A 24,744-nucleotide genomic window follows, 5' to 3' on the forward strand; every position below is an offset into this window, starting at 1 on the left:
AATTCTTTAGAAGATGTAAAACGTAAACTAAGTGAAATTAAAGAGGACGTTGAAGGATATAGGGAATATTTAATGAATAAAAAAATGAACAAACTAAGAAAAGATATAAATAGGTATAGTGTCGAGACAGTATACCCCATATACCCAAAAAGATTACTACGATACTCCAGCTCAAGATACATATCAAAAGAAAAACTTGTATCCATATCGTCCTAGAGGACAGAGAAAAAATGTCAGTTTTTCTGATACATCATATGCAAGTACTGAGTCTGAGAAGGAAAATCAAACAGAGAATAGGAACAGGAAGGACACTAATGGACAATATAGAGATCAGAGACCTTTTTAGGACAGCAACAGAGGCAAAACCAAGGGACGAGGGGAAGGGGTCGAGGGAATTACCAACGACCAGCTCCACAATACCAACCCCGATATATGAAAACGAGAAGTCAAAAGACTTGGGACTAAATCCTCATGAGAAGGCTCCAATAATAAATTTGTCTAAAAGAATGTTAAATAGAGATGAAGAGAAAGTTTTAATTTTAGGCTTAGGATTTGCACCCATATCCAAACCTAATCCCTATGAGATCCAGAAAGATTTTAAAAGTTTATTCAGAAAGATTAGGTTAAAGAAATAGTTTTTAAACAAAGAACCTACTGAAAAGGTGAACAATTCAGGTTTAAAACTGCCTTGAGTATGATCGATGATCAATGCCTGGTTGGGTGGGGCGATTAGAAGGAGTTGTGTTTTTGGAGTATTTAGTTTGAGGTGATTAGTTGTTAGCGAATTTTGAGTTTCCATTAGTGTTGTGTTGAGGGAGCTGATGTCATCTGGGGAGGAGACGTTTAGGTATAGCTGGGTATCATCCGCATACATGTGGTATTGGATGTTACTTGAGCTCCGAAATTCAGTTAATGGTTCCATGAATAAGTTGAAGAGGGTGTGCGAAAGCGATGATACCTATGGTACCCCATGATTGGACAGAGCTGGGGGCGAGATTGAGCCAGACTCTTTGAGATCTGTTAAGGAAGTAGGAGGAGAACCATTTAAGTACTAGACCTGTAAGGCCCATACAGTGTTGCAGAAGGTCTAGGAGATTTGCGTACTTCACTGTATTGAATGCGAAGGTAGGTCGAGGAAGACAAAAAGACCAGCTTGATTCTGGTCCAGCTTTTTTAGGGCATCATCTACAATGTGTGTCATAGCAGATTCGGTCTGTGCCCAGCATGGAAGCCAGATTGAAATTGGTCTAATAGGTGAAACAGATCAATGTGGTTACAGAGCTGAGTGCGAACACATTTTTCCAGGAGTTTTGCCAGGGTAGTGATATTGGAAATAGGTCAGTAGTTGTTAAGGGCAATTTGGACCACTTTTGTTTTGGGGGTAACTTGACCGGACTTAAGGCAGTCAGGAATGGGACCTTGGAAGAGGGAGGCGTTGATGTTCTAGAGTCTCCAGAAGCGCCAGCTCCCTTTTGCTTAAACCTCAAAAATTAAAAAACTAAAAAAAAAAGAGACCTATAACCGAGCCTTCTCAGGGATGGCTCTGAGGATCTGAAACTCCCTTCCCCCTGAAGTCAGGGTGGACCTGTCTACTGTCTTTTTAAAAAAAGAAGTCAAAGGGCTCCTGATAAAGAAAATTCTGTCTTGCCCTGACACCTTCCTCTGATTCTGGGTCCATACCTGTTGACTCTTGCCCAGCCACCTTGTTCATGAGTCGGTCGGACAATTCTAGACTGTGATATTTTTTCTCCCTCTATTGTTCATGATGTGTTTTGCTGTGCCTTCACGAGAATGCTGGACAATTTTGACTTTGAATTTGTTGATCCGGTTATTCTGTTTTGCATGCTTATTAACTTGTGATGCATAATCTGTAAAGCGCTCTGATACCCTCGTGATCATGTTCGCGCTATATAAAACGTACAAAATAAAATAAGATATATTAATTTTGACCTGGCAAAATAACCCTTTTCAAGGCTCAAACCCACGTTTCCAATACAAATAAGTCACCCCTAGGGGAGGTGCTGGACAGCCCAAAGGGCAGGATGAAGTGTATTTAAAAAGTTGGACATGTACTTTTAAGTTTTGCATTTCCTGGGAGTGAAAAATGTTTAAAATCTTTGTTCACTACTGCAAGGCCTACCTTTCCCATAGGATAATATTGGAGTTACCTTATTAAATTTAGATGATGTGGGACCAGATGACCCTTCATGTCTGGTGTCTTTGAAATTGTAATGAGAAATCCTATTTTATGGTGAAGTCGTACTTTAAGTTAGAATTTTGAAAATTCCACTTTTTGAAAGTTGCCATTTTCCTGCCCAAGCCATTTGGTGCCTCTATGCTGCTCCTGGGTCACATGAATGGGCGTAGCTGACAAGTGGGCATTATGTATTCCTCCTACACAGCCACACGGAGATTAGGTGTGCCTGGATGTGCTATCACTGGCAAGATGGGAGGGAGGAGCTAGGTCCAGCCAATCTCACACCTGAATAGGCTGTGACTTGCTTACACACTAAAGACTACATACCCCCTGTAGTTAGTCTGGAGCCAGGACAGGGAAGGCAGGATGCCTGGGGAGTTCAACGGAAAACCTCTAGAAGCTTCTCCCCCACTTCAAATCCGCAAAAGGGACCTCAGACATCAACCCTTCAGTACATTTCTGGACCTTTGGATACTCTGCCAGGAAGAAGGACTGCTGTGCTTTTGAAAGGACTTCCACTCTGTTGGACTGATGCTGAGAAGGAAATACTGCCCTGCTGCCCTCCAGCTTTGGTGAGAAGGACCCCAGAGTGACTGAAAGGGCTAGCTTGCTGTCCTGATCTGAAGCCTCAGGGACCCAACAGGCTTCCAACAACCTTGCACCTGCCCCTGGACTCTGAATCTGTGAGTCTACCCTGCCAAGTGGTGCCACTCAAGTTGTGGACCCTGGGAAGGGGGCCTAAGGTGCAGGGCAGACTCTGCAGAGCCAACAGAACTGAGGCATCACCTCTGCTGCACGGCGCTATCCCAAGAACTGATACATCCGCGCTGCTGTTTGTATCTGAGCCGACGTAGAGACCTGTGTCGCATAACACCCCGCAGCACCTTCAGAACAGTTGCTGCAGGACTCCTCCTTAGCACAGGTCCTTGCATCCCCGTAGTCGAGAGTCTCAGTGAAGACACCTTACTTGGCTTCACAGCCTCACACCACGTCGGATCGGACGCATCGCTGCGATTGCGCAGTGCATTCCAGACGCCAGACTTTGCATCACAAGCCCTAGTCGACGAGATCCTTGATGATGATGTGGGATCTCACATCACAGCCTCGCTGCATCTTGGAACTGAAGCATCGCTTTGGCCGTGCAAAGACTCTTTGGCGTGGTTCCTTGCAACCCTCAGCAAACCAGGATTTAAGGTACTTTATTCAGCTGGCCTAATTGGGTCCCTGTAGCGGACCTGTGCTCCATCGCAGTCGGACTGAACTTGTGACTTTGTCCCAGTCTGGCAAGACCAGTTATCCACAGTTGGTGCTTTGTGCTTCCTGGCACTAATTTAACAAAACATCTTTAAAATTGAATATCTCCTGTTCTACTAATTGGATGTTTGTTGTTTAGGCATTGTTTCATTTATTAAACCTTTCTCTATTCTTCTAAATCTGCTGTGGGCTGCTTTTGTGCTGTGTTTTCACTGTGAACTGTTTGAAGTGTTGCACAAATACTTTACACGTTGCTTCTGAATTAAGCCTGATTGCTCTGTGCCTAGCACATGTTAATTTAGGGTTTACTTGTGACTTCACCCTGAGAAGGATCGTGGCTGCTGCTGGACCAAGGCTCACACCCCAGTCAACCAACAACCCCATTTTTTACACATTGGAAGAATAAACTAATGTTATTACACATGAGGAGTGAGAGAAAGCTGCACAGTTTGTATCTAAATTCAATCTTGCCCCTCCTGCCACCCCTACCCTTTCCCTCTCGTCTCTTAAAATTCCCATAAGAGATTGGAAATAATTGGATGTGAACGCTTTAAACAAGATCCTATGCTCCAATCTACCCTCATCTGATTTTAGCGTTGAAGTGCTGCCAGGAAATGTAGACAACTCCCTTTCAGATGCTATACACTCTTGTGTCCCCCCTTACTCACAAAAAACTTATGAACCATCGCCCTCTGGCTCCTTGGTTTAACGAATTCTTAAAAGCTGACAAATCTAAATGTAAAAGCTTGGAATGGAGATGGAGGAAAGACTATACACCTGACTCCAAAGATGTCTATAAGAAGGCTAAAAAGCTCTACCACAATCAGTGCAACTCTGCTAGGGCCAGCTTTGTCTCCAAAACAATCTCTGAGGCTGCTAATTGTTCTAGAACTCTCTTTGGGCTGGTCAAAGAGCTTGCTGGCTCTGAGACCACTGCGAAACTGCCGCCCCTCAACAAAAGCCAGTGTGAAGAGCTTGCACAATTCTTCATGCACACAATTGAAAAAATCTACACGACAATCGCTAAATCACACTCGGACAGGACCCTTCAGTCACATTTAATCCCCATATCTCTAACCACGCCCGGTCCTTTCCAAACTGATTCACCCCACACTAGCTCATACTTGTATGCTTGGCCGCTTCTCAACCTGGATTCCCTGAAATCTATTTTAGGTAAAGTAAAATCCGGTTCTCCATTGGACCCTCTTCCAATCCCAATATTAAAACAGCTTGACAACCATCATCTGTCCATTATTCTAAAAGCTCTAAACTCCTCCCTGCTCGAATCCACAGTCCCTGCACATTGGAAGCAGGCAATGGTGACCCCTCTCCTGAAAAAACGCCCACAGCCGATCCGAGTGTTCTCTCCAACTCCCGTCCAATTTCTCTTCTGCCAGCCTTCTCCAAAATTCTTGAGAGACACATTCATTCCCATCACTCCCAATTCATCGAATCTAATAAAATCCTTTACCCCTTTCAATTCGGTTTTAGAACCGGATTTTTCACTGAAACCACACTGCTGGGGGTCACGGAGAAGCTGCCACACCACTTTGATAGAGGAGACACAGCTGCGCTTATACTGCTCGACCTCAGCGTGGCGTTTGACATGATCACCCATGCCATACTCATCAACACACTAAGCTCGCTAGGCATTTGTGGCCCAGCATTGAACTGGATCTCCTCTTTTCTAGTCAACCGCACCTTTCAAATCTTTTCTGCCACGGCCAATTCTAATTTTCACTCTTCACCTTATGGGGTACACCAAGGATCTATTCTTAGTCCTCTGCTTTTCAATTTATACATTAGGCCTCTAGCACACATTGCCGAACAAGCCGGCCTGACCCTATTTACTTACGCCGATGACTCCCAGATCACCTTGTCCCTTTTGAGCACTGACCCCGGCTCGACATCTCTCCTTCAGTCAGGCTTAGGGAAAATTGCTAAATGGATGAACTGCAACCTTCTTAAATTGAATCGCGAAACGACTGAAGTCCTGATTCTTGGTAAAAAGAAAGACCTGTGGGGCCCGTCACAGTGTCCTGCAGAGATGGGCGCACTCCCACTCCCCTCCAGACACGTCCTCAACCTGGGAGTTACTATTGATGATTCCCTAACCATACACCAACAGGCATTCAAGGTCTCAGTTGTCTGTTTCACCATCTTGAATAATCTGGATGCTGCCAGGCGACACCCAGAGATCAGTGGTCCATGCCCTTATAACATCTCGGCTGAATTATGGTAATGTCCTCTATCTTGGCTCTAACAAGGCAGTGATCAGACGACTGCAGCTGGCACAGAACTCTGCAGCGAGACTACTGTGTAGGATTCCCAAAGCCACTCCCATCTCAGGCTACCTCCGCGACCTACGTTGGCTCAGGGTTGAGAGTCGTATCAAATTCAAAGCCCTGAGCTATATGTTTAAAATCAAAATGGGCACGGCTGCACAGTACTTACAATCCCTTGTCTGTCCCTATAATCCCACTCAGCATCTACTGTCTACAACTGTACCCAGAGTCAAACTCTCTAGGATGGGTGGGAGATCTTTTTCCTACCTCGGTCCATCGCTATGGAACTCTCTCTCCCCTGACATCCACAAAGAAATCATCTACACACGCTTCTGCAGATCCCTTAAGACCTGGCTATTAAACCAGTAGCTCTGTCTATCGGTATAAATAAGCTATTACCTGCACTTGTCCGTCCAGCGCCGGGACACCCCTTTTTGGGTAGCTGCCGCACTCTACAAGCTTAATAAATAAATTAATAAGTTGGATGCAATTTTTCAGAATTTAGCAAGAAGTATTTTCAAAGGATGGAAAAGTGAAGCAGATATGTTTGCCCCATTGTGCAGCTATGTGAAACTACAATGTGAATTAAGCATGGGTGCAAAGAACACCTTAATTTTGAGAAGTGAAAAATATCTACCAAGAGGGAGTGAAAAAAAAAGAAAATTGATTAAATTTGACCATGATGGACACTTAGGGTACTTACTTACCATACAACACTTTAAAGACAAGTGTGGAGGCTAGGCATGAATAGTTATGTAAAAAGAATGGATAAAAAGATGAGAGGTGTGTAGTAGAGAGAGTGAAAAACATTTGAAAGTTTTTGGTTAGGAAATGGATTCCCTGAATGATGCTAAAGTCTGATCACTTTGCCTTAGTAATGATTGCTGCATTCTCAAGATGGGTAGCAGTTGAATTTGTGAGGAACATTACACGTAAGAATGTTAGCAAAATATTCAAGAAAGTATTCATGAAAGACAGATGCCCAGGAATAATTATCACAGATAATGGTAATCAACTGACATCCACGCTGATGCACGCACTTTTAAAACGTCATGGGGTTAACCCCTCCGTCGCGGCCGGAATTCTGCGCCTGTGCGGCACATTCCGATCGCCGGTGTGGTCATGACGGCTCCCTGCCGTCATCAGCACACGCCCACCGTAACTGATGACGACTGGGAGCCGTCATCAGCACCGAAGGGGTTAAACATGTCCTAGTGTACTCTTCAAGGTAATAGGCCCAACTGACTTGTCGCAGAGACCCTACAAATAACAGTGAATGCTATGAAGGGAGTGAGAGAGGCTGTGGACAAAATGGCGTGGGCATAAAACATGACTGTGAATTAGCTTATGGCTGTGTTACCGTTTGCGAGAATGAAAAAACAAAATCAAACTGACCCTGCACTGAATGAAGGATTATGAAACCCAAAGTGATGCATATGACGGCATGAAAGGAAAAAGAATTGCGGAAGGCGACTACATCAAAATCAAGTTGGGAAGAAGGGGCAATGTGCTAAAAAAGTTTCAAATCTCATGAAAGTGTACATTTTACATAATTGCCATTTTATTTTAAAGTAAGGTCAATGGTGGAATAAGAAAGAGTTAACTTGAAGAGCAAGAAAAAAAAAGCGAGAAAGAATAGTGCAGAAGTTCCCTCATGTGAAAAAGGGAATGACAGGAACGCCTGTAGTGGTTACATATTTATGCGTGATGCGCAGATGGCTGACCCAGAAAGCATTGGATGAGGTGGTCAAGCAATAGCACAAAGAGTGAACAGGATGGCAGTAGGAGAAAGTTAAAACTTTGAAAAGAGTAGCAAGGATGGCTGACAATTCATGTGGTGAAGACTGCAGAAAATGTTTCAGAACTTTATTATTAGGGCTTCATTTTATACAGAGAATGGAAACAAGTCCCAACAACTGCAAAGAGCACCTCAACATCTTCAGCCCATCAGCAGACACCAACCATCACCCCACCACAGGACCTCTGCAACAACCTCACTAACTTCTTTCACAACAAAATTCTCACGATCTACAGAAACTTTTACCCCCAACTCATGACCCAAGACCTCAACAAACTGCAGCCCACTACCATCAGGTTTGACGACCTACTAACAAACTGGAGCTCCGTCAACCCAAAAGACACTACCGAAATCATGAAAACATTCTACTTAGTGCCCCCCACCAACGTCTTCCCCCGCCGCATCTTCAACCTATGAGGAACCCTGATCAGGTCCAACCCCACCACCATCAATGTCTCCACCCTCAGCGGAATCTTCCTGGGCAACTTTAAAAACACAGAAATAACAGCTGTCCTGAAGAAACCTTCTGCAGACACGGAAGAGGCTGCAACTACAGACCTATCTTGCTCCTAACCTTCCCATCAAAAGTCATGGAGAAAGCAATCAACAGGCAACTCTCCAACCATCTAAAACAGCACCATCTCCTAGACACCACTTAGTTAGGTTTCTGCAGCAACCACAGCACAGAAACCATTCTCATCGCAGCAACTGACAACATCCGGACCATCATAGACATCCTGCTTGATCTATACGCAGCCTTCAACACTGTCTCTCACTGCACCCTCGTCTCAAGACTCCACAACAAAATAAAGGAACCGTCATGAGATGGCTTGCCTCCTTTCTTGCCGACAGACTCCTGCCATACACCTCTGAACCCAAGAACCTCATCTGCAGAGTCCCTCAAGAGTCCTTGCTGAGCTGTGCCCTCTTAACATCTACATGGCACTACTTGCCCATGTCATAGGATCCCAATGAATCAACATTGCATCCTATGCAGACAACACTCATCTCTGCTCATCCTCTCCCTCACAGAAAACAACCACACCACCAGGACCAGCTTTACAACCTGCATATCAAGCGTGGAAAACTGGATGAAACAGAACTGCCTAAAACTCAACAGAAACAAAATGGTAGCCCTAATCTTTGGGAACTAGAGCTCTCCATGGGATTTCTCCTGATAGTCAACTGAATCGGGACCCACCCCCACCCCCATAGAGCATGTAAAAAAACTCAGAATCATCTTGGATGACGAACTCACGATGACCAAACAGGTGAACGTAATAACCCCTTCCTGCTTCTGCATATTCTCCACGAGCTATTCTAATGCCTTCTTACAAACACCAGATACAGTCACCCAGCCCCTCCTCATCAGTAGGCTGTACTACGGTAGCGCACTTTACACCAGTATCTCAAAACAACTCATACAAAGAGTCCAAACTACCCGGAATGCCCCTCTCAGCCTCATCAGCAACATCCCCTGCTGTGCACACACCATGCCCCACCTCTGATAGCTACATTGGCTACCCATCCAGAGCGGCTGCCAATTCAAACTGCTCACCCACGCCTACAAAGCCCTCCACTTTGGAGTACCTGCATACCTCAACCACTGCCTTAATTCCACCATCCAGCTAGACAACTGACTCGGACACACTCTGCCTTGCACAGATACCACAAATCAGCAGAAGCAAAATAGGTGGACGCTCTTCTTCCTACATCAGAGACAAAACCTTCCTCGTCACATCAGGACCACCCCATTTCTACTAGAGTTCCACAAAAAAATGAAGACTTGGCTGTTCGACTTGAGGCCCTGATCAGACTACACATCTGCTCTAGTGCCTGGATACCCCTTTGGGTGATAAGTGCGCTATACAAATCCACTTAACATAACTTGAACTAGTCCAACCAATGTCTTGTTTACGCAATATCTTTCAGAATTTTGGTCATATGTGCATTTTTTTATGGTAACTTTATATTGGTAAAAAGATGGGATGTGCTATATGGTGACGTTTAGAAATTTCATTGGATTGATCTATATATTTTTTTCACCACAACATATTTCCACTTCACAGTCGTGGCTGGCATTAATTGCGGATGGGGGTTCGGGGGGTAGCATGGGGAAGGTCGTGAGGGAGGTTAAAAAACGTACCCGTCCCAGCTGGGTCCCACGTTTTCTCAGTCTTCTCCTGCTCTCCCGCCTTTGGCAGGAACAGAAAGCAGGCAGCCACCTTCTCCTAAGCAAATCACAATGCTGCAATGGCAACATTGTAATTGATGGGCACTCAGCCCAGCCAGGGTCTTACGGGGAGATCATTTTCTCCACGTAGGCTGCATTGCAGCCCACATGGAGAAAGGGCAGAGTGGGCATGACTGGTTTGGGCGGCCCCAGGGGACCGACCAAACAGTTATTGGGCCCTCAGGAGTGGGTACATCACTCTTCCCCTACTCACAGAGCAGTAAGTACAAGCTAACCTTTCTGCTTTCTCGCACTGCAAGAAGCAGAAATATAAAATGGTAGTGATTACTATTTTATGTTTATGCTTCTCACACTGTGAGAAATCGAGGGGGTGATGCTCCTCCGCCCTAGTGGAGCAGCTGCCCCTGCCACTTAAGCCACATTAACCGCATAATTCTGTTTGGAGGAAAGTAGAGTGATATTCTTTTACTTTAACCCCCATACATACAAAACATATGTTAATCATTTTTTTAAAACTTTTTTTCAGTTGTTAATATTGTGAAGAAAGGAGTGATGTTATATTGTACACATTTGTGGGAATTTTCCTCTATGATCAATTGCCATGACATCATGGGAACCAGAGATCTCTATGAGGTCACATGATTCAAAGGGTCTCAATGACTGTTAACAGAGAGCAGGTGAGGAAACTCCTGTGGTGGTGTTGGTGATATATTACATTTCAAAGTACATTATCCAGTCTTCAGTGCTTACATCAAGATACATCCAGTTTCCCTATTAAGAAAATATACTAAGAAGTGACATCTTCAACTACAACAATATAGAACCTGCAAGTACAGCTCCCTTGCTGAAAAGACATCATAAGAATTAAGCTCTACCTCCAAAGAAGAGTGCACAAAAATGAGTGAGAGGGTGAAGATTGCATTGTAAGTGGTGTACTTAAAAGGGTATATGCAGAAACATGTTGGACAGCAGATACTTTTGAGAATGGGCCATTATTTTCTTTGCATTTTCAGAGCAGCTCGTTCATGTGTATGTCTTTTTTTTGTGAAAAAGCTGTAAATCAACAAGATGTTATCATGATAGCAATGTAAACCAAATGGCACCACAGGGCATTACTTTGGACTGCATGCCCCAGGGTGCCGTGCTGCCCTGGGGTTGCAATTCTGGCCCGGAGGTGCTATATTACCATTTAGCTCTGTTGTTAACATAATAGACCACCAAGGAAATGAATATTGCTGGATATAAAGATCTGTCACTAGAATATCTTTGCGAGAAAATTGTCTGGCAAACATATTATGCTCTATTTCTTTTTTTTCTGTATGTATTTGATTTTGTATCAAACAGGGAGCACATTACTGGAAAGGTCAAGAATAAAAGGAGAGTTAGATGATGCAAGCAGGACACATCGCCTAAATCAGGGGTCTAGTAAATGATATCACTCAGGATCTTAACACCCATGAGACATAGTCGGAGCATGATAGCAATGCAACAGCATTTGCACCAGTATCATTGTGGGTGCGGTAATGCAGACACATCATCATCATGCGACCTACGAATCATAGCATGAAGTTGTTGAAGTTGTTGTCGATGCCCAGTCCATAAAATTCTTTCCAGTACCACCAGGTTTTTATAAACTTGTGGGGCAGCCTCTGCTTGCATACACCACTGAACCAAGTTGTCCCTGTGAGCTGTTACTCTCTGCTCGGCATCATGGAGAAACCCCATAGTACTCTAAATATTATCTACAAAAATATTGCCCGATTGGAGTTAATAAAAACCACTAAATAGAAAAATATTTTAGTAAGCAATACTTAAGACCTGATATTTATCTCAAACTACAGTTCTGGACATGATATTCTAATGTGCAACCAGACAGAAAGGAGGCAAACCAATCTGCAATTCTACCTCGAAGCCCACATTTTAAGGTAGTATTGAAATAAATATAATGCAGTCATCTATTTCAAAGTCTATGGTGAGCTAGAGCTGCAGGGGTGCATGAAGGCTTTCACAAGTTGAATGTTAGGTTTCTCTGTGCAACAAGCTTCTCTATTAGAGGTACCACAATTCTTCACATTCTAATCATCACCCTTTCTTTACAGGTAAAAGGCAGTTTGGGGATGAACATTGTCAGCATCATCTGTGCTGGCATCGAAATAATTATTGTTTCAATCAATCTAGGAGTTGATTCAACCTTTTGCAGTTCATATCCAATTTGTGTAAGTAAACCATATTAAAGTCAAATATTACTATAGTGACTGGGCTTTCTTATGCTTGTTTGTTCTTACATAATCTTGTTGCATTATTCATTGCTTCCAAATTCTTCATAGTAAATTAATGATAAGCTGGTTAATTTAGAGCTGGGCGAATGTGGAGTAGCAGCAGAAAAATGGCTTATGTACTGCCTGTCAATCTTGCAGTTCTTCCACCCCATTTAGAGATGAGGGAACAGCAGAGTTTGCACCAACAGGTTCAGCTGAGGCTGCTGGTGCAAATCCTTGACCTTGTTGGCCTGTCTGCCCCTGGGCTGCCAGGGCATAGGGACAGGCATCCGGACCTATTAAGGGTGGGAAGACCATCACAAGAGTTCTGTGCCCGGGACTGCCTTGCAAGGTGGTCCCGGGCTGAGGAAATAAACCAGTGGCTTCAACATGTAGTGAGAAGGCTCTCTCCACATTGGGTCAAAGATTGCTTGTCTAAAAAACAAAAACTCCCAGACAGAAATGCTGATCAGTATCAAAACAACAAGGTTGCCCACTTGGAAATTCCTTCTCCTACACTTTATATACTTCACTGTCAATTCCATTGTAAGCTTCAAGGTCCACTGAGCTAGTGGGCTAGCTGACTGTCTGAACAACTCAAATGAGTTCAAAAGTGTTCCACCCATCACAGCCTTTCACTTGCAGTAATGTTTTCTGGTTTAGGACACATTATACAAAGCTTCACCATTACAGATCACTAAATTGATACATGAATCAAATTTAACATCACAAATAGCTGGTAACATATCTCTAGTTAGTAATGTTATAAATCAAAAAAATGTGTGTTAACAGTAAAACACAAGGTAAATGGTATGATTAGTCTTTCAGCTGAGATTAACACATAAGTTCCATTAATCTTGATAATATTAACATCTTTTCTTATAACCCTTGTATATCTCAATGATGATTAAGTACAAAATAATGTTGAATATTGAATAGTTTGCACTAGCAGTATTGCCAAGCATGCATCCTGAATGGGGATACAGAATTATGTAGAGCATGAATAAGACAGTGGTAAAAGATGGTGAAGGTAATTGAATGGCTTTAGAGCCGTATTCCACAAAATCGTTGCATCGCAGCTATTTGAACAAGTGCCTGAGAAAACCACAATGCTGTGATCCTTAATTAAAAAACAAAAGAGCCAGCTATATTTTAAAGATTTATGGGGTTAGATATACAATGGAACCCCCAATTTGGAGCATTCATAATTAATAGGTGGTCAAAATTACACAACTGTAAGGGCGACTAAAATACTAGCTGTAAGAAATTGGGTTACTGGTTGAGGGGGGTGAAACCCTAGTCAAGCAGCAATCACAATCCTTGTCAGGATGAGGCACAAGAAAACCCAAAATTAACCTGTGCTCAACCCTCTGGTATCTTGCCACAGAGCAGTCAGGCTTAACTTGGATGCCACGTGTTAAGTATTTATGCAGCACTTCTAACAGTAAAAGAGTGAAAACACAACACAAGCAAAACATTTAATGAATAAAACAAAATCAAAACTACAAAAATCCAATCAGTAGATTCAGAGATATGCACGTTTAAAGTTTTCAGTGACAATTGCGCTAAACAGTCGGACCAGTACAAAGTCAAAAGGTCTGGCCGACTGCAATTGGAGCACGGGCTGGCTACAAGGACCAAGATAGACTACTGAATAAGAGTACCTTAAATTATGCTTGCGGCGTGTTCCGACGTCCAGCGCCGAGGATGCGTTGCAATAGCCGAGGCGATGCATCGATGCGAGGTCCTGCATTTTGTCGAGCATTCTGTCGACAAGTGTTTGCAATGTGAAACCCGGCATCGAAGATGCATCGTGCAGCCGAAGCGATGCACCAGTTCTGAAGAGCTGTGAGGGTGCGATGTGAGACCTGCATCATCAACATGGCATTTGTGATGTTAGGGTCTGCGTCAGGAAAGCTCTGAACAGGCAGCAGTGTCTATCGATGTGGAGATCTTGTGTCAAGAGAACCCTCACAGCAGAGGCGATGTGTTAGTCCTGCTCTGGATTGCACTCCTCAACAGACTGCATGCTTCGCTTCTGCTGGGTACACAGCTGGGCTGGTATATCAGCTTCAGGTCAACTTCCAAGGCTTCAGGACTCAAGTGGCACCACTTAGAAACATAGATGGCAGGTGATGGGTTCAACTTTGTTACAGCCTTCTGTCCCTTAGGCTCTAGTTAACAGTCCAGCCAACTAGCCCTTCGATTTACTCTAGGGTCCTTGGTTTCAACAGATGCAGTTCCAGTCTTTCTGACCCAGGCAAGAGGACAGTAGGCTGCAGGTCAGCACATAAGGGGAGCAGTATCTTCAGAGCAGCATCCACAGGTCCAGAAGTATACTGAAGAGTTGGTACCTGGGGTTCCCTATTTATACCTGGGCCTTCCTTTGAAGTGAGAGAAGCTTTTAGAATTAAATTGATTTTTATTAGCAGAACACATAGCAAAAAGGAACAAGACAATACATTATTGCCTACACCCCATAGGAGAAGCTTTTAGAGGTTTCCCTTTGACGTCCACAGGCTTCCTGTGTCATGTCCTTTAAGCTAGTCCTGTCATGTATACACCTTTTTACATACATTATCCTATCCGCATGACAATAATGGTTATGAACAGGTGACCTTTTCCCTAGTAGCTTACTCCTGTCTCTTCGACACCAGTTCTTAGTATTCTATCCTAATCCCTGTACCTGACGTACATAAACATAACCTTAGGCACAGCATAATTACTCTGTGTAAGGGTCACTGCCTTTTTTCATCCTTGGCCAACAGCCAGCTGTGCATGATCGCATTTGTTTGGAAAAACATTCATGTTTGTTTCCAAATCATTTATGTTTGTTTTTAAAGCATATCGATTCTAGAAGAAAGCCTGGAGTCACAACTCTAGCATATAAAACCCTCACCCCCCCTGCAAATTAGAGGAGAATTCCTTCCAAGCTGTCATGTGGTCCTGCGTCCTGTCATTAATGGCCCATCCAGGAATACCTAAGCTCCATATTGTGTGTGGGTACCTAGGAGGAATACCCAAAGCCCAACTGCTAACTATACTCAGTCATGTGACCCAGAGAAAAGCTGAATGCACAAAATGGCTAAAGAAGGAAAATGCCAACTTTCTAAAAGTGGCATTTCAGAATTGTAATTTAAAATCTGACTTCACCATGAGAGAGAGGTTTGCATTACAATTCCAAAGACACCAAATAAGAACTGGTTACCTGTTCTCATTTGGAAATTATCACCCGTTTATACAAGTATCAATTTGTTTTATTTACCTATTAAATGCAATAAGTTAACTCCAAGGTTATCCAATGGCAGAGGCAGGCCGTGCAGTAGGGAAATACAAATGTAAGAGTTTTTTAAAACCAAGACATGTAAAACTAAACAATACATATCCCATTGTTTAAATACACTTTATCTTGCCCTCTTGGCAGTCCAGGATCTACCCAAGAGGTGACTTACATGTCAATTCAATTCAATTCAATATAGTCTTTATTTCGATTACTCAATATAAAAGACAGGTTAATTCAGTATTAAAAATATATAAAAAGATATTCATCTCTTAGTATTTTTCCAATGAACATTAAACAATAAAACCAACAATGATCATAGTTCTTCATAAAATAGTCAATAAATATATATCCATTATTAAAACACATGATTATACGTAGTCAATACTAAAAATAGTTATTAAAATGCAACATGACATTCAAAAACTATCATATCACGTAGGCTAGAACCAAGATTCCACCATTTATACAAAGATCTTATTTCAGCAGAAAATCAAAAGTTATAAGATTAGTATATGGTCCGCCTTTGCAGTAAAGGTTACTCCACCCCCATTTTCTTGACTCGAATGGCCCACGCCCAACTCAAAAATGTTGCCATACCAATTACAATAAGGTTCGTGGTATCTGACCTAAGAATCCTAAAAGCTTCCTTTGCGGTCCTTATACCCAAGACCATACAAACAGGTTTGAGCCATTTTGTCATAGGAAGATGGTAAGCTGGACAGACAAATAAAATGTGGGCTATGGTCTCAATATGGACATGGCAAAAGATACTTTTATCACATACTGATGAGAGCCATCTACTTGTAAACGCTTTTACTGGTAGAGAACCTACTCTGAACTGATGGTAACGTTTTGGATCAAGTGGCCTAGAAATGAGGTCCCAATAGGCTTCCAATTTAACCTCAGCTTTTACTTCTAGGAATTCCCTAGACAATGTCAGCCTTGTAATGGATGAGATTTTCTTAATTTCAACCATATCCCTGTAAGCTGCCTTGTAGATCTTCTTAAGGGGAAATACCATACCATCTGGGTCCTTCCACAGGATACTCATCCCCATGTCGGACAGCGTGATTGTAATATTGGTCAGCCATTGGATTAGGCCTGGGCGTAGTTTGTGTAGCTACACGTAGCCTAGCTTATGACACTGTGTACTTGTCTGCACTGTGAAAAAATTGCAAAATAATTGCAAATGGCATCCTGCACAGTGCCAGATATGATAAAATAAGTATAGCTATATTTATATGCTATAGTGCATATAGTACTTTCACAATAGTGAAACTGAAAAATTGGCAAACAGTGAGAGAGGTGATGATTTTGGGATCCTCCCTAACCTAGGGGGAGTACCAAACAGTTGCCTTCAAAACAAAAAAGCACATCTTATTGAACGATTTGGTGGTGGTCCCATCCTCTTAGGACCACCCCAAGCACAGTTATTGGCAAAAAAAACATTCCCAACCAAAGACCCTGCAAAGCATTATGGGATGAGATTAGCAGTGGGCAGTGAATATTATATAGCATCCAATATAAAAATAATTCTACAAAGAGCTCAGTGCCGAGACACTTCTTGATGTATGCGTGCGCTATACAAATGCCTTTTACATTTAATTTCATTTCACCATAGATGCACTCACTGTTTTAGAGGGCTACATAATATTTACGTACCTCTCAATACTAGCATTTATTGGAGATATTACTCTACCTCCTACTCATATAGGAATCCTCAAACTGGTATACCACACTTTCTTATATTCCGAAACGCATTGAATGTACAGATTGGAACATGAAAGGAGATGAATAAACATTACACTCTGAAACACAGAAGAGAATTTGTTCTCTGTGGACTTGTGCGTCCCCAAAAATGTTATTAATACAGGAATACAGGACAACACGTTACATAAATTGTAACTTAAGACCACAAGACCACAAGTATATAAACTCATCAGTGTGACAGGACATTTCACTATATATGGGATACCCTATTTATATGTATTTGCCCAGTTTTGTCACTAAGATAAAAATGTACTATATATCAATTAATCAGGGGTTTGTGAAATCTAGTAAGATATGGAGCATTTTTGTTGCCTCCTAGCGCTGGAGGACTGTGTGCAACAAAGGGCTAATGCAGGCACCTATGTGCCATGTTGCATGGGTGCCTGCATTACAGGCAGGATTGCTTTTGTTCAAGAAGGATCACCTTCCTGCCTAAACAATAACTAAAGGCATATTCCTGACGAGGAGACATAAATATATTTCTCCTCATTACACTTCACTTCTGAAGCAGTAGCAGTTTGATGCATTCCCAGGGTTTACAGGTCTTTGTAAATCTGAGAATACACCCATGGGTGGCTACATGGGAATGCCCATCCCCCACCCAAGCTGAAATGTAACTCAACGGAGCGCAAGCCACTGCTTTGAGTTACATTTGTTTATAAAGTTACGCAATGCTACACAAATCAGGCTTCGAGGGGCTTTGAAAATATTGCTGAAGCCTTTGCATTGTCCTTGTGCGGCCCTGGGTGACACACAGACAACCCAAAGTCTTCATCAATACAAGACCAGATGCATTTCATGTGTGGAAAAAAACAGTCCACTTACATGGGGTATGATACCCAAAGGTGATGTGAGTTCATTTGGTTTTTTTATGGTTTAAGTCTAATTTTCTATTACATTTCAGGGTGTCCGACAAGGTATTGTTTCCGTGATGCTCATTCTCTCAGTACTGGAGTTCTGCATGGCATTTTCCACCTCAGTCTTTGGATGCAAGTCAGTCTGTTGCTCTGGCAACACAGCAGAAACTCAGGTAACAAGTAACCTCTGATGATACAATCTCAACTTTCTAAATATTCATAAATGTTTTGTCAGTTTCCCATATAAAAATGTCCAAAGAAAAGCATGTCTTTTCTATTGACTCCAAAGGTACTTCTTTTAAATGTTAAAAAGATCATTATTACTATACGTCCGGTCTTTTCGTTAAGTGAGAGCAGGATATATGTGGGGCAGAGAGTGAAAGAGCCAGGTCTTCAGTTTTGGTTGTAGGATTGGTAGTCGTAGACAATCCTGTGGTTTTTGGACAGCATTAGTAAGATAAGGTTTATGGTCTAAGGTTTCTCTGCCACTCATTCTAAAATAGCAAAATTTTGTAGTACTAAGCAGTTGGTCTGATGATATTATCGATAGAAGGAATTCAGGGCCAGATGTACGACTTTCAGTATTTGCGACTAGATATTAGCACATTTTTGCGACTTGCAAATTGCGAGTCTCAAACACTGATGCCCAACAGTGTCTGTGACACTGTTGGTGATTCCCAAATGGGTCGCAAAGGAACTGCCTCATTAATATTTATGAGGCAAGTCGCATTTTGGGGTACATTGGGAATGGCCAGAACTCACAAGGATGTTGACCTGCTGGGGTCAGCAGACCACCATGTCTGGGACTGCTTTTTCAATAAAGTAGTTTTTTTTTTGGTTGGAATGCAGCCTGTTTTCATCAAAGGAAATTGGGATGCATTTAAAAGTGAGACCATTGCTTACTCTTAAAACATTTTCACTGCCAATCACAAAGTGGAAGGGGTCCCCTGTGGACCCCTTCCTGTATGCGACTGGCTTATCACCAATTTGAAATTGGTGGTATATGCAATTGTTTTACGACCGAATTTCCAGTTGCAAAACAGTCTTACATCCCCCTGCCACTCACTATTAGGAAGGGATGCCCTTTTCAAGCCTCTCCCTAGTAGCGATTTGCCAAGCCTATAGATTTGCTGTATGCTATAAACCTTTTTAGCAATCGCAAACAGGCCGATTTCCTATTTGCTACTGCTAAAAACGGTCGTACATCTGGCCATTGGGGCTTCAAGTGTGGAGCAAGAAAAGATGGTCCTATGGCTCACTGTAGTAATGACATATTTCTTAAATCCCCAGGTAGAATGTTTTCTATGTAATGGAATCTAAATATGTAATAGAATGTATTCTTCTGCTGATGGTTAAAGGAATGTTGTGATTTATTCTTACATAACCTACGACGGAGCTGCGTGCACTTTTGGATGTATCTAACTTCTTTTAATTAAACTTAACTTATTGCATTAATAAGTGGTTTCCTACACTTATTGTCGTTGTGACTTCGCTACAATTTTGACGACGAGGATGGGCACAAGATTATTTATTTATTCGTCTTTCTTTGGACTGGAAGTCGTCAGCGCTTAAAGCAATTTATCTTGTGAGGATCTGCACGACTAAATGAACAGTCCCGAGTAACAATCTTCATGATTAATATTCCTGTCGTAAATAGTGATCACGATTCAGGAAGCAGGTATCGTGAAGCGACACATTTCAGGAGGCATCGTGAGGCGGCAGAATCCAACTTTAAAAGTATATACTTGCGCAGAAGCATCGTGAGGCGGCAGAATTCAACTGAAAAAAGGTATCTACAAGCGCAAATGTGCGGAGTGTGTAGTGTGACTGAAACTCAATTTTTTTTTTGCCACGCCAACTATTCAACTCATGCCATTGCCAATTGTAACCGCTTTGTTATGAATTGAAGGACTCACCGTTGCTTCGTACAAACTGTGTATGGTGTTTTTCCTTGAACGCGGCACGGAGCTCATTGTGTTTGCACGCTCTGGACATTCTCGAGCTTCTCCAAGCCTTGCATCACTATGCTCATGAAGCCGCAACGACTCACGACATTTGCACAACGTCACCACAGCTACGCGGTTTAACATCATCACGCCCACATACGGCAGCCATCTTTGGTATCCTTGACTACACTGCCACTCTGCTACAAGTCTCCGTTCATGGAGAAAACTTTCACGAACCCATCAGTAAGTTTTCCTTTTCGTTTTATTTTCCTTCAGTCATTGGACAAACAAAATTTCAGAAGGTAAAAGGATAGTTATCCCTGTACAAGTACATGCAGCAATTAATTCGAGAAGCTTTGTCCTTTTGCGAAGTGTTTTTTTTTTCACTTAAAGGGTCTTCTCACTATTCATTCATTTAGCGGTCATTTCGAACTCATTTTCCATTCCTTTTGTATTTTTTATCTTTCGAACAACCAGCTTTACTTTAGTCAAGAACATTCTGCAATACTTTTGAAGCATTATTTCTAGTGATCTTGCAACATGTCTGTAGAAGCGAACACCTCAAGACCCAATCCGGCAAGGGACACTAATGTGCATAATTTTCAAATTAACTCTCCCAAGGAATTCTTATCAACACCGGGAGAACCTACAGCGCATGGTTGGACTGGAAGGAGTATTTCCTTAACTACATAGCGAATCTAGAAGACGTTAATGGTGTTTTTACTTCTGAAAGAAAGAAAAGAATGCTTTTGTATTCGTTGGGCCCTAAGGGTTTACGTATCTTTAATGAAATGAATACACATGAAAGGGCTGATGGGGATGTAGATGTTTTTAAAGCTGTATTGTTAGATCTTGACAGTCATTTTCCCCTATAGTTTGTATCGCTCTTACCAGGCACTCTTTCTTTCACAGGAAACAACTGAAACATGAGTCTATAGAGGAATATGTATCAGCCTTAAAAAAAATAGCTAGTAAGTGCAGGTTTGCACAATTACACAATGAACTGGTACGAGATCAAATTGTTATGCATACAAAAAAGAGAAGTTTGCAAGACAAATTATGGGTAGAGGGTGAAAATTGTTTGAAAGATATTGTGGCTTTGTTAAAAAAGGCAGAACTGTCTGAACGCTGTGCCAAAGTAACTCTTTCTCAGGAAAAGAAATGTGCTGATGAAATTGTTGGTAAAGTGGTTGAGAAAAAAAATTCCTACAAGTATTACAAAAATGCGAAGTTTGACAGAAAGAAACCTGATGGTTTTCAGAAAAAGAAATCGGAAGGTTCAGAACAAAGAAAGGCTTTCAACCTAATATGTTACAGATGTGGTAGTTATTCACATTCAACTACTTATGAGAAGTGCCCAGCTAAGAATGCAAAATGTGTAGAATGTGGTTTGGTGGGTCACTTTTCAAGAGTATGTAATTGCAAACCTAAACTGAAACCTAAAGGTAAGATTGCGTGTGTTCAAGAGGAAAGTGATGACAATTCATCAATTTCTGATGATGATGTACAGGTTAACCTTACACAAAAAAAGAAAGTGGTGTTAAATATCACAAGTAAGTCTTCATCGAGGCCTTTAGGCCAGGTGTCCTTGGGTGGAATTATGGTCCAACTGGCTGCTGATTCTGGCTCTCCTTTCACTATTATCTCTCGAGAAGTGTGGAAGAATCTATTTGTCAACAATATAGGAGAGTGGCTGGAATCCAATGATGTAGCTGCGGAAAGTTTCACAGGTGAACCCATTGATATGCTTGGTTTTAGAACCTTAATTTTCCGTTTCAAGGAGAGAGAGGCCATTGGAAAGTTATACATCGCTAAAGAGGGTCCATCGGTTTTAGGCTGGAAGGATCAGAAACTGTTGGACATTATCCTTAATCCAAACAGTAAGGAACAAGTCTGGTCTCGTGTGAGGCAGAAGACACAAAGAAATGGGTGTTGAAAGAATTTCCTGAAGTGTTTACGGGTGGCATGGGGAAATTAAAGGGTTTCACCCATCAAATCCACTTGAAGGAGGGAGCCATCCCCAAAGTCCATAAAGCCATGAACATTCCTTTCATAATTCGAGATGAGGTCAAGGGAGAGTTGGGAAAAATGTTAGAAAATAGGGTGATTGACCCTGTGGAGGCAGCTGAATGGGTTTCTCCGTTGGCCGTAGCCCAAAAATCCAACGGAAAGGCCCGTTTATGTGTTGATATGAGGTACCTTAATAAGCAATATTCTAGTGGACCAGTTCCCACTCCCCAGAATTGACGAAATGCTGTCACTTACACGTGATGCTAAATGGTTTTCTACCTTAGATCTCTCGGCTGCCTACCACCAGGTTGTGTTAGATAAAAAAAGCAGACACCTGTCATCTTTTTGCACACCCTTTGGGTGTTACAGATTTAAACGTATGTCTTTTGGTTTGGCTTCGGCCGCAGCAGTATTTCAAAGACTCATGTATAACTTATTTAGCCACCTTCGTGAAGTTGTCTTTTTCCAAGACGATATCCTTGTCATGGGAAAGGACAAGTCTCAACACGACACCATTCTCAGAGAAGTCTTGTCCATTCTTAAGAACAACGGATTGGTAGCTGAAAGCAGCAAGTGCAAATTTTCAGGAAGGTCCGTCACATACTTTGGACATGAAATTGGGGTTTTAGGTATTAAACCCAAGAGTAGTCTAGTTGAAGTCATACTTAAAGCACCAGCACCTAAGTCTAAGGACGATTTACGATCCTTCTTAGGATTAGCTGAATTCTATGCAAAGTTTGTCAACAACTTCTCGCAGAAAACGTACGAGATGCGGTCATTGATGAAAAATAAGGTCAATTTTGTTTGGAACAAGTCGTGTCAACAGTCATTTGATGATGATATAAAAAAAGCCTTTGCACACGCACCTTCATTACAAGGTTTTATTCCACATGCTGATTCTATTGTTACCACTGATGCCAGTGTCACTGGTTTAGGGGGTGTACTCACACAATTGAATTGTGAAGGCAAAGAAGTTGATATAGCTTTTGCCTCTCGCTCTTTGTCTCCGGCCGAAGAGAAATACTCGGTCATAGAACGTGAGACATTGGCGTGTGTGTGTTGGCCATGGAACATTTCAGGAAGTTCATATGGGAGAAGAAATTTCTTTTGAGAACTGACCATAAACCTTCGACTAAACTCGTCACTACAGAAGGTCTTTCCAGGGCATCTGCTAGGATAGCAGAATGTCTATGAGGGTTCAGGACTTTGTTTATGATGTGCAATATGTCCCGGGAGCGAAAAATGTAATCGCTGATTTCCTTAGTAGGTTTTCACTACCAATGAAGGAAGTTGACAATGACCCATGGAGTGATTTTTGTGTGGCAGGCGTGTTCGGTGATACCGTGGGTCTACCCAAAAGTTTATGGGATGAAGAATACATGAAGGATGAGGTTTAAAATATCGTTAAAGATAAAATTATCAATGGATGGTCCAGTGAATCCAAACCTGATCCCAACTTAAGGCCTTTCTGGGAAGTGCGTGATGAGTTGAGTGTTGAAAAGGACTTAGGGGCATATTATCAAGGACCGGTGTTAAAATTATCGCCGTTTTATCGACAGGAAACTGCTGATAAAATGGCAATAATGGGCTTGATAATACGCCCTTGTTAATTCCCATAGAAGCCCTTGTTCTGGTGTTAAAATGGGCTTCTATGGGAATTAACAAAGGCGTATTATCAAGCCCATTATCGCCGTTTTATCGGCAGTTTCCTTCCGATAAAACGGCGATAATTTTAACACCGGTCCTTGATAATATGCCCCCCCGTGTGTAGGGGAGGACGAATCGTACCTCCTACAGGCATAAGAAAAAGGATTATGGACATTGGTCATGAGGGACATCCAGGTATTGCTCGCACCAAAAGAAGCACTGAAGTTTTGTACTGGTGGCCTAGAATTGATTTAGATATAGAAAGGCACGTACGTTCTTGTGTCAGTTGTGAGAATTCTGACAAGGTTAAAAAAACTTTAAACCCACCGATGTCTTCTCTTGGTTGCCCAAACTTACCATGGGAAAATGTTACCATAGATATTTTAGGACCTGTGGTTTGGCAAGATGATACGTTAAAGTATATATTGGTACTTGTAGATCTTTTCTCTAGATGGCTGGAAATTGAGGTAGTCATGAAAGTGGACACCCATACTGTGATTAACTTCCTAGAGAATTATTTTTTAAGGGAGGGTTTTCCTGCGTCAATATTAACTGACAATGGATTTCAGTTTCGGTCTGATTTGATGAAAAAGTTTCTTCATAATACTGGGATTGTACAGAAGTTTACCGCTCTTTATCACCCTAGAGGGAACTCGGTTGTGGAAGGAGTGAACAGAGTTTTAAAAGGAGCCCTCCAATTAGCAAAAAAAAATAACAAAAATTGGGACGATGAGCTTAACAAGTTAATCTGGTCATACAGAATTACTATTCACGACACAGTTGGGGAGAGTCCTTTTGGCCTAATGCGTGGTAGATTTCCCCATTGCAAAATTAACCCGGGGTGGATTGGTAAAAGCAAAAGGTATGATTGGGACACTGATCCAGTCAGACAATCTATCATTAATTCTCAGGAAAGAAATAAGGCATATTTTGACACCAAACATGGTGCCAAAGAGGTATGCGTAGAGGTAGGCCAGTTGGCCAGGGTTAAATCAACTAGAAAAAGTGAAAAATTGCAAGCAAACTTTTTGATCCAGAAGTCATTACTAAAGTAATGAAAAACACAGTTCAATTTGAAGATAGAAGTATACATCATATGAGTCGGATTGCATTATCTAAGACTGACTCCATTGACAATTCTAAACATGTGGAGAATGGTAATAAAAATTATTGGTGGCTAGACGTTTTGTCTAATTTGGAGAAAGGGGATGAGTCGGAGGTTGAACCTAATAGTGATGCATCTGT

General features: G+C 42.0%; 1 protein-coding gene across 3 annotated transcripts in view; it reads left to right on the plus strand.

Annotated features, from left to right (window-relative positions):
• LOC144788733 (membrane-spanning 4-domains subfamily A member 4A-like) overlaps window positions 1–24,744 on the plus strand; it is a 202,561-nt gene that overhangs the window by 154,603 nt on the left and 23,214 nt on the right. For all 3 annotated transcript variants that reach the window (XM_078665348.1, XM_078665349.1, XM_078665350.1), the window contains 2 exons: window positions 11,828–11,944; window positions 17,944–18,069. In XM_078665348.1, the coding sequence (XP_078521474.1) occupies window positions 11,828–11,944; window positions 17,944–18,069 (243 nt within the window). The remainder of the gene's footprint in view (window positions 1–11,827; window positions 11,945–17,943; window positions 18,070–24,744) is intronic.

The sequence above is a fragment of the Lissotriton helveticus genome, chromosome 1_1 (assembly GCF_964261635.1).
Source record: "Lissotriton helveticus chromosome 1_1, aLisHel1.1, whole genome shotgun sequence".
NCBI classification, from domain to species: Eukaryota; Metazoa; Chordata; class Amphibia; order Caudata; family Salamandridae; genus Lissotriton; species Lissotriton helveticus.